General features: G+C 45.5%; 1 protein-coding gene across 1 annotated transcript in view; it reads right to left on the reverse strand.

Annotated features, from left to right (window-relative positions):
- The window catches only part of LOC128704228 (neural-cadherin-like), a gene marked incomplete at its 5' end in the record, with an annotated part of 73,930 nt that extends 64,500 nt beyond the window's left edge, over positions 1-9,430 (reverse strand). Inside the window, one exon of the mRNA XM_070081144.1 lies at positions 9,031-9,430. Coding sequence (XP_069937245.1) covers positions 9,031-9,430 — 400 coding nt within the window. The remainder of the gene's footprint in view (positions 1-9,030) is intronic.
- Between the last annotated feature and the right edge of the window lie 1,387 nt (positions 9,431-10,817).

The raw sequence follows: 10,817 nt of genomic DNA on the forward strand, positions 1-10,817 counted from the left end.
AGGGCAAAGAAGACCGCAAACAGAGTATAGGCTAGGTGGCCAAAGACTACAAACCTCACTCAAAGAAAAAGATCTTGGGGTGAGTATAATACCGAGCACATCTCCTGAGGCTCACATCAACCAGATAACTGCTGCAGCATATGGGATCCTGGCAAACCTGAGAACAGCATTCCGACACCTTAATAAGGAATCATTCAAGACACTGTACACCGTGTATGTTAGGCCCATACTGGAGTATGCAGCACCAGTTTGGAACCCACACCTAGCCAAGCACGTCAAGAAACTAGAGAAAGTGCAAACGTTTGCAACAAGGCTAGTTCCAGAGCTAAGGGGAATTTCCTACGAGGAAAGGTTAAGGGAAATCGGCCTGACGACGTTGGAGGACAGGAGGGTTAGGGAAGACATAATAACGACATACAAAATGCTGCGAGGAATTGACAAGGTGGACAAAGACAGGATTTTCCAGAGATGGGACACGGAAACAAGGGACACAATTGGAAGTTGAAGACACAGATGAATCACAGGGATGTTAGGAAGTATTTCTTCAGTCATAGAGTAGTCAGCAGTGGAATAGCCTAGAAAATGATGTAGTGGAGGCAGGAACCATACATAGTTTTAAGCAGAGGTATGATAAAGCTCATGGAGCAGGAGAGAGAGGACCTAGTAGCAATCAGTGAAGAGGCGGGGCCAGGAGCTCGGACTCGACCCCTGCAACCACAAATATGTGAGTACAAATAGGTGAGTACACACACACACACACACACACACACACACACACACACACACACACACACACACACACACACACACACACACACACACACACACACACACACACACACACACACACACACACACACAAACACACACACACACACACACACACACACACACACACACACACACACACACACACACACACACACACACACACACACACACACACACACACACACACACACACACACACACACACACACACACACACACACACACACACACACACACACACACACACACACACACACACACACACACACACACACACACACACACACACACACACACACACACACACACACACACACACACACACACACCACACTGGCACACACACACACACACACACACACACACACACACACACACACACACACACACACACACACACACACCCACACACACACACACACACACACACACACACACACACACACACACACACACCCTCCACCACTTGACACAAACACGTGACACAAACACGTACCCCCCCTCCCCTACCCACCTCTCCCCCTTCCCTAACCACCTCACCTTAGCCACCTACCCCTCCCCCAAACCACCTAACCCCTCCCCAAACCGTCTAACCCCCCCAACTACCTCCCTCCCTCCAATAACCATCCTCCCCCTCCCCCATAACCATCCATCCCCTCTCTCCCCCAAACCATCTAACCCCCTCCCCCAACTATCTCTACCCCTCCAATAACCATCCTCCCCCTCCCCCACAACCATCCATCCCCTCTCTCCTAACCATCTATTCCCCCCTTCTGTGGAGCCCCTAACCAGGATGAGGACAAGGGGCTCCAAGGACGAATCTGGGAGGGAGGAATGGGAGGTAGAGCTCAAAAAAAGGGAGGAAGACTGGGGAAGGAGACTAGATGAGCTGGAAAGGAAGATGGAAGAGAGGTTAGCAGCAGAATGCAGAAGGTGGAAGCAACAGGCCACAGCAGCAGAAATCAAGATAGAGAGATTAGAAGAGGAGCTGAGACATCTGAAACAGCACAGAGACAAAGATATTACAGAAGTAGCATCGGCAATGGCTACATCAAACACAGACAACAGGTCTGAAGGAAGCATGGAAACTAAACTGTATGCAGAGGTCCTGTCAAACCCACATGGGGCCAAAACAAAGACAGGGAGCACACTAGGACAGAATGAGAGGTTGGAAGACATTGAAGGAACTAGGACATGTGCAAGGACCTTACCAGATACCTGTGGGGGCCAGGAACAGGTGAGCAGGAAGGACAAACCAAGAAGCATAGGGGCCATAACTAGGGAAGGGACTGAAGGAAGGAACACTCCACGGGAAGGAACTAAAACACATCAGAGGATGCAATGGGAGTCACAGTGGGAGGTGGAAAGGGAGAGATCCGTGTTTGTCTATGGGCTAGACGAAGCTAAAGGGGAAACTTATGATGAAAGAAAGCAGGAGGAGAAAAAAGCGATTGAAGATATCATGAAGGTGATAGGCGAGGGGGACATGACCCAGGTGGCAAATTTTCGGAGAATTGGGTGGTTCACAAAGAAAAGGAATCGGCCTCTCAAAGTAATTTTCAAGGCAGAATCAACCCGAACCATGATCCTGCAGGAGAAAGCACGGCTGAGAGGCAAGCAGGAGTTCCGGAGTGTGTACCTCGATCGAGACAGAACACAGGACGAAAGGAAGACAATGAAAGAGAGAGTTCAAAAACGAAAGGAGAAATGGGAGGAAATGAAAAAGGAGAGCAGAATAACCCAGGATCAAATGGAAGGACAAGCGCACCCCCCAGAAACACCTGCAGAAGGACTCCAGCCACGACACCCCCAAGGCAACTGAACAATCCAAACCAACCATCACACACCGATCCCTCTGTTTCCACCCCCCGCACCACAGTTACAGTATTAGAACAGAAGTTGAAGGTTTGGTACACAAATGCAGATGGATTAACGAATAAACATGAGGAATGGCAAGAAAGAATCAATGAGAAGTCCCCAGACATCATAGCAGTTACAGAAACAAAACTCATGGAGACAATAACAGATGCAATCTTCCCACCAGGATACCAGATCATGAGGAAAGATAGAAGGGGCAGGGGGGGAGGTGGGGTTGCTCTGCTCGTAAAAAACAGATGGAAATTCGAGAAAATGGAAGGAATAGATGAGACGGGAGAAAGAGACTACATAGCAGGTACACTTCAGTCTGGGGAACACAAAGTGGTCATTGCAGTGATGTATAATCCACCACAGAACTGCAGGAGGCCAAGAGAGGAATATGAAGAGAGCAACAGAGCAATGGTGGACACACTTGCTGAGGTGGCAAGAAGAGCTCACTCCAGCAGAGCAAAGTTGCTGGTTATGGGGGATTTCAACCACAGGGAGATTGACTGGGAAAACCTGGAGCCACATGGGGGTCCCGAAACATGGAGAGCCAGGATGTTGGACGTGGTGCTGGAAAACCTCATGCACCAACATGTTAAGGACACTACCAGAGTGAGAGGGGAGGATGAACCAGCAAGATTGGACCTTGTGTTCACCCTGGGCAGCTCAGACATTGAGGACATCAAGTATGAGAGTCCCCTAGGAGCTAGCGACCACGTGGTTCTGTGCTTTGAATACATAGTAGAGCTGCAAGTGGAGAGAATAACAGGAGTTGAATGGGAAAAGCCTGACTATAAAAGAGGGGACTACATAGGGTTGAAGAACTTCCTGCGGGAGGTCCAGTGGGACAGAGAACTGGCAGGAAAGCCAGTAAATGAAATGATGGAATATGTAACAACAAAATGCAAGGAGGCAGTGGAAAGGTTTATTCCCAAGGGCAACAGTAACAACGGGAAGACCAGAACGAGCCCCTGGTTTACCCGACGGTGTAAGGAGGCAAAAACAAAGTGCAATAGAGAATGGAAAAAGTACAGAAGGCAGAGAACACACGAAAATAGGGAGATCAGTCGCAGAGCCAGGAATGAGTACGCACAGGTAAGGAGGGAGGCCCAGCGACAGTATGAAAATGACATAGCATCGAGAATCAAGACTGACCCGAAACTGTTGTATAGCCACATCAGGAGGAAGACAACAGTCAAAGACCAGGTGATCAGATTAAGGACAGAAGGTGGAGAACTCACAAGAAATGATCAGGAGGTATGTGAGGAGCTGAACAGGAGATTTAAGGAAGTTTTTACAGTAGAGACAGGAAGGGCTGTGGGAAGACAGCACAGAAGGGAACATCAAGAGGGAATATACCAACAAGTGTTGGATGACATACGAACAACTGAGGAGGAGGTGAAGAAGCTCTTAAGTGACCTTGACACCTCAAAGGCGATGGGACCGGACAACATCTCCCCATGGGTCCTTAGAGAAGGAGCAGAGATGCTGTGCGTGCCTCTAACCACAATCTTCAACACATCCCTTGAAACTGGGCAACTACCTGAGAAATGGAAGACAGCTAATGTAGTCCCCATATTTAAGAAAGGAAACAGAAACGAGGCACTAAACTACAGACCTGTGTCTCTGACATGTATTGTGTGCAAAGTCATGGAGAAGATTATCAGGAGGAGAGTGGTCGAACACCTGGAAAGGAACAAGATTATAAATGAAAACCAGCATGGGTTCATGGAAGGCAAATCTTGTATCACAAACCTCCTGGAGTTTTATGACAAGGTAACAGAAGTAAGACACGAGAGAGAGGGGTGGGTAGATTGCGTTTTCCTAGACTGCAGGAAGGCCTTTGACACAGTTCCCCACAAGAGATTAGTGCAGAAGCTGGAGGATCAGGCGCACGTAAAAGGGAGGGCACTGCAATGGATAAGGGAATACCTGACAGGGAGGCAGCAACGAGTCATGGTACGTGAAGAGGTATCACAGTGGGCGCCTGTTACGAGCGGGGTCCCACAGGGGTCAGTTCTAGGACCAGTGCTATTTTTGATATATGTGAACGACATGATGGAAGGAATAGACTCTGAAGTGTCCCTGTTCGCAGATGACGTGAAGTTGATGAGAAGAATTAAATCGGACGAGGATGAGGCAGGACTGCAAAGAGACCTGGACAGGCTGGACATGTGGTCCAGTAACTGGCTTCTCGAATTCAATCCAGCCAAATGCAAAGTCATGAAGATTGGGGAGGGGCAAAGAAGACCGCAGACAGAGTATAGGCTAGGTGGACAAAGACTACAGACCTCACTCAGGGAGAAAGACCTTGGGGTGACCATAACACCGAGCACATCACCGGAGGCACACATCAACCAAATAACCGCTGCAGCATACGGGCGCCTGGCAAACCTGAGAATAGCGTTCCGATACCTTAATAAGGAATCGTTCAAGACACTGTACACTGTGTATGTTAGGCCCATACTGGAGTATGCAGCACCAGTCTGGAACCCACACCTGGTCAAGCACGTCAAGAAGTTAGAGAAAGTACAAAGGTTTGCAACAAGGCTAGTCCCAGAGCTCAAGGGAATGTCGTACGAGGAAAGGTTAAGGGAAATCGGACTGACGACACTGGAGGACAGAAGGGTCAGGGGAGACATGATAACGACATACAAGATACTGCGGGGAATAGACAAGGTGGACAGAGATAGGATGTTCCAGAGAGGGGACACAGGGACAAGGGGTCACAACTGGAAGCTGAAGACTCAGACGAGTCACAGGGACGTTAGGAAGTATTTCTTCAGTCATAGAGTTGTCAGCAAGTGGAATAGCCTAGCAAGTGAAGTAGTGGAGGCAGGAACCATACATAGTTTTAAGAAGAGGTATGACAAAGCTCAGGAAGCAGAGAGAGAGAGGATCCAGTAGCGATCAGTGAAGAGGCGGGGCCAGGAGCTGAGTCTCGACCCCTGCAACCACAATTAGGTGAGTACAATTAGGTGAGTACACACACACACAAAGGCAAAGGACTCAGGAGAATGAAGAGAGCAGTTAAGAGCCAGAAATGAATATGCTCAGGTAAAGAGAGAGGCCCAACGACAATACGAAAATGTCATAGCAGTGAAAGCCAAGTCTGACCCGAAGCTGTTGTACCGTCACATCAGGAGGAAAACAATAGTTAAGGACCAGGTAATCAGGCTGAGAAGGAAGAAGGGAAGATCACCAGAAACGATCGAGAAGCATGTGACGAGCTCAACATGAGATTCAAGGAAGTATTCACAGAGGAGACAGAAGGGACTCCAGAAAGACGGAGAGGTGGGGTACAACATCAAGTGCTCGACACAAAACATACAACCAAGGAGGAGGTGAAGAGGCTGCTTAGCAAGATGGATACTACAAAGTCGATGGGGCCGGCCGACATCTCTCCATGCGTCCAGGGAGAAGGAGAAGAGGCGCTCTGTGTACCACTAATAACAAACTTGAACACATCCATCAATACAGGGCGACTACCTGAGGTATGGCAGACAGCTAATGTAGTCAAAATTTAAGAAAAACAAAGGCGACTGACACGCAGCATTAAATTACAGACCAGTGTCACTGATATGTATAGTATGCTAAATAATGGAGAAGATTATCAGAAGAAGAGAGGTGGAGCACTTTGAATGGAATGAGCTTATAAACGACAACCGGCACAGATTCAGAGAGGGGAAATCCTGTGTCACGAACCTATTAGATTTCTATGACATGGTGACAGCAGTAAGACAAGAGAGAGAGAAAGAGGGGTGGGTAGATTCCATTTTCTTGGACTGCAAGAAGGCTTTTGACACAGTTCCACATTAGAGATTAGTGCAAAAGCTGGAGGACCAGGCAAGGTATAACAGGAAAAGTGCTGCAGTGGATCTAACGGGAAGACATCAGCGAGTCTTGATACGTGATGAGGTGTCAGAGTGGGCGCCTGTGACGAGCGGGATTCCACAGAGGTCAGTCCTAGGACCAGTGCAGTTTCTGGTATATATGAACGACATGACGGAATAGACTCAGAAGTGTCTCTGCAGATAATGTGAAGTTAGTGAGGAGATTTCAGTTGGAGGATGACAAGGCAGAACTACAAAGGGATCTGGACAGGTTGCAGGCCCGGTCCAACAACTGGCTCCTGGAGTTGAACACCACCAAAGTGCAAAGTCATTAAGATCGGAAAAGGGCAAGAAAGACCTCAGAGTACAATCTAGGTGGCCAAAGATTACTAACCTCACTCAGAGAAAAGGTTCTTGGAGTGTGTATAATACCGCACACATCTCCTGAGACTCACATCAGCCATATAACTGCTGTAGCATATCGGCGACTGGAGAGTGACTAGTGAATCTAAGAATAGAATTCCGGCATCTCATTAATGAGTCGTTTCGAACGCTGTACACCGTGTACGTCAGGCCCATATTAGAGTATGCAGCTCCAGTTTGGAACCCACACCTGACCAAGCATGTCATGATATTAAATAAAGTGCAAAGTTTTTCAAGAAGACTAGTTCCGGAGATAAGGGGCCTGTCCTACGAGGAAAGATTCAAGGAACCCAACCTGACGGCACTGGGCGACAAGAGAGACAGGGGAAACATGATACCGACATATAAAATACTGAGAGGTATCGAAAAGATGAACAGAGACAGGATATTCCAGAGATGGGACACAGTAATAAGGGGTTACAAATGGAAGTTGACGACTCAGATGAGTCACAGGGAGGTTAGGAAGCATTTCCTCGGTCATTTCTTCAGGAAATGGAATAGTATGGAAAGTGAGGTAGAGACAGGTACCATACCTAGGCTTAAGAAGAGGTATGATAAAGCTCATGGAGCAGGGAGAGAGTGGACCTAGTGGCGACCAGTGAAGAGGCGGGGCCAGGAGCAATGACTCGACCCCTGCAACCACAATTAGGTGAGTACACACACACACACACACACACATATATATATATATATATATATATATATATATATACATATATATATATATATATATATATATATATATAAATGTGTGTGTGTGTGTGTGTGGCAGCTTTGACACAGTCTTTGAGAATGTTTAACCATCTTGCTCCCTCCACACAGTTCAAAGCTGAATGGGAAATACACAATTAACTTACATTCCTTGATGTTCTCATCACTGGGAATACCGATCAGGTTGAATTTTCAGTTTACAGGACGCCCACTCACACTGCCAACTATGTTCATTTCAACAGCCACCATTCAATATAGATCAAGAAGAGCACCGTCTCAAGCCTGTTTTTAAGTGTACTCAGGATATGCAGCCCCTCAAAATTAGGCAAAGAAAAAAGGAATCCTTAGAATACAATTCTTCAAATTATGATACCCTGAGTGTTTTTTAAAATAAGGAGAAAAGAGTACAAATATTAACTATTACCAAACCTCAGTTCGCAAAATCCCACCCGATCCAGCAAATTTGGTTGGTAGGGTACTCGCGGTACCCTACCAATAAGGTACATTCAATCGTCTCAACAAAGTGACCAACATAATCACGTTCTATCCCAACAAACTGGGGAACCTCTTTTTCAAAAAACACGAACATTCAGGTACACAAGACACACCGGGGGTTTACAGATACCACGAAAGACCGAATGCTGTCTACAAGGACCATTTTGGTTTTACACAAGACAATTCAGCTATTTTTAACATGTCAGCAACATCATTAGTCACAATATTCATTGGAAAACTGCCACCATCTGTGTTGTCTGTGGAATTGCTTGTGATGATGTAATATAATCTAGTCAATAGGAATTTTAAATCATTATCTCTCTAGAGTCTTTCTATATTTATTAGATTCCTTCCTTATCTACAGGTCTATCTTTTCTACAGTCATTCTCTATGTAAATTCCTATTCTACAGCATTTTGAAACTTAATATATATTGAACACTATTAAATTTAGAGTCCTACTTCATTTTGAGTTCTACCCAGTCTATAAGCATACTCTGTCAAGAATGCTGCTCCATCTAGAGTCCTACCCTATTTTTAGTTGTACTCTATCCAAAATCCTACTTTTCCTTTTGAGCTCTACACAATGCTAAGGTACTAAATATCCCCTCTGGACAATTCCACATGAATTGTGGTAAATCAAATACATTTAGAAAGCCGATTCTTCAGCGCTAAGTATCCTCATGTTGCCTCAATTGTTGACAGTTTCCTGCTGGACTAGCTGCATCATTCCACCATTAATTTTTATAGTGATAATCATGAGGAAAATCTGAACCCCTTAGTGGTTATGGAATGTCTGGGGAACGAGAGGGTTGGGAGATCAGATTCGATTCGAGGAAGGGAAGAATAAATCCAGTCCTTTGGATCAAGAGTTCTTTAGGAACCCTAAGGCAATAAATACCTTGAATGGTCCAAGGAGTCACCTAATATACTCACGACGGTCGAACTTAAGGGAAACCAGATTCAAGACGTGGGCGGGGTTGGACGGTGACATGGAGATGTTGAAGGGCGGGCCGTGCCCCAACGCCCAAACATCAGGGTCGGTGATCTTGAGGACGCCTAGTTTGGTGGGCGGGCTACCCTCGGTAATGTGAAGGCGTGTAGGTGGCAGAAGGCTCGGTGGACAGTCGTTGACGTCAGTGACGGTGATGGTGAGGGTAGCTGTAGCTGTGAGACGGGGACGCCCACGGTCCACGGCTAGAATCCTGGCCACCTCAGCGTCCCCTCCTGGGGCATCACGGTCCAACATCCCTCGCAGAGTAACGGTGCCGTTAACATCGACACTGAGAACGTCCCAGCCTCCCTCAAGGTGGTAGTCCACCCCTAGCTCTCCTCCCTGTCCAGGGACATCAAAGAGAAAAATTCATACCATTAAAAATAATTATAAAATCACCTTATAAAAATCCCTGTTATATCCCTTCTAACTATTCAAAGCCTCTCACCCCCACCTGTGTCTCGCCTTCTTTCCTTCCTTCCTTCACACTGTTTTTCCTATATCCGGGTAGCACTTTTTGTTGTGCTCGTCTAGATGGACCACTAAGAATGTTTAATCAACATCACCCGAGTGTATAGTACATTGACATTGCACTGGAAGTGCAAAAAGATTTACTCTAAATCTGATTATAAAGATAATATTACAGCTGCCATTGTTCTTAGAGCATTCTTACTTTAAGAATCTATGTGAAGCACAGCCTCGTTATAACTGTATTAGGAACCTATGTACTACACAAGAATAACTGTTGACAGCATGTGTATACAGTATATTTGTGACCCCAGCCTCAGAACTGAAGTCTTTAATGTGGTATTTTCCTCTTCGTTTTAGGCTGTCTTGAAGCTGTTGAACTACGAATGATCCAAAAAGCTAGAGCTGTGCTCCCTTTCCTCAGATCAGACCTGATTATCTTCCATGCCCTGATCACCCTGTGACCTTTAATTTTCGTTTCGTATTTATTCAAAATATAATCATTAGTTGGTCTTTTTATTTAGATACCATCATCAATTGAAATTAACTTGTTATTACCATATGAAGAATAAAAGCCACGATAATGTGGCTAAAAAAATATCCAACTAACCCACAAATCGGAGATAGACTTGTAGATGACGTATTGTGGGTTAGTTGTGAATGAGTTACCTTGTTTTTAATTACTTCGATTGCCAGAGAGTATTCCTTTCATATTCATGGGTTTAAGCTATTGCTTAATTGTTGTGGTATTGGTGGGAAGTGCGCGCCTTTGGCCATTATTGGTTCATAATTCTCAGAGCACAGGAATCACAATGTAGATTACTGAATATTAGTGAGTTTGCGAACAGTTGTAGGCGTCTATAACGTCAATATAGGAAATGAAGATTTTAGTATAGTCTTCTTTGTTATGGCACAATCATTGTTGTAAATACCAGACTGCTATTCTTATTACCTTCTCTTCTCACTGGGTCTGTGGTAGTGACTCGAGATATTACCATCCCTGAGTTCTCATTTCATCGGTATTTGATTATCCATAATCCCTGAGGCTAGCGTCCACTGGATCTGTTAGATATGTGACTCACTTTACAAAATTCCAGTTTGTTTTAGCATTCCGGTTTCATGTTTTTGCAACTAATAAATAATTATGTATTCTAAAATTATGTATTCTAAAATACACACGATGGATCTTAACTCTGGAAGCAACTTCGACTTTCAGCAGAAGAATTTCGGTTCGGTCAAATTCGTACTAACACTTAATGAA

The sequence above is a fragment of the Cherax quadricarinatus genome, unplaced genomic scaffold (genome assembly GCF_038502225.1).
Source record: "Cherax quadricarinatus isolate ZL_2023a unplaced genomic scaffold, ASM3850222v1 Contig1843, whole genome shotgun sequence".
Taxonomy (NCBI): Eukaryota; Metazoa; Arthropoda; class Malacostraca; order Decapoda; family Parastacidae; genus Cherax; species Cherax quadricarinatus.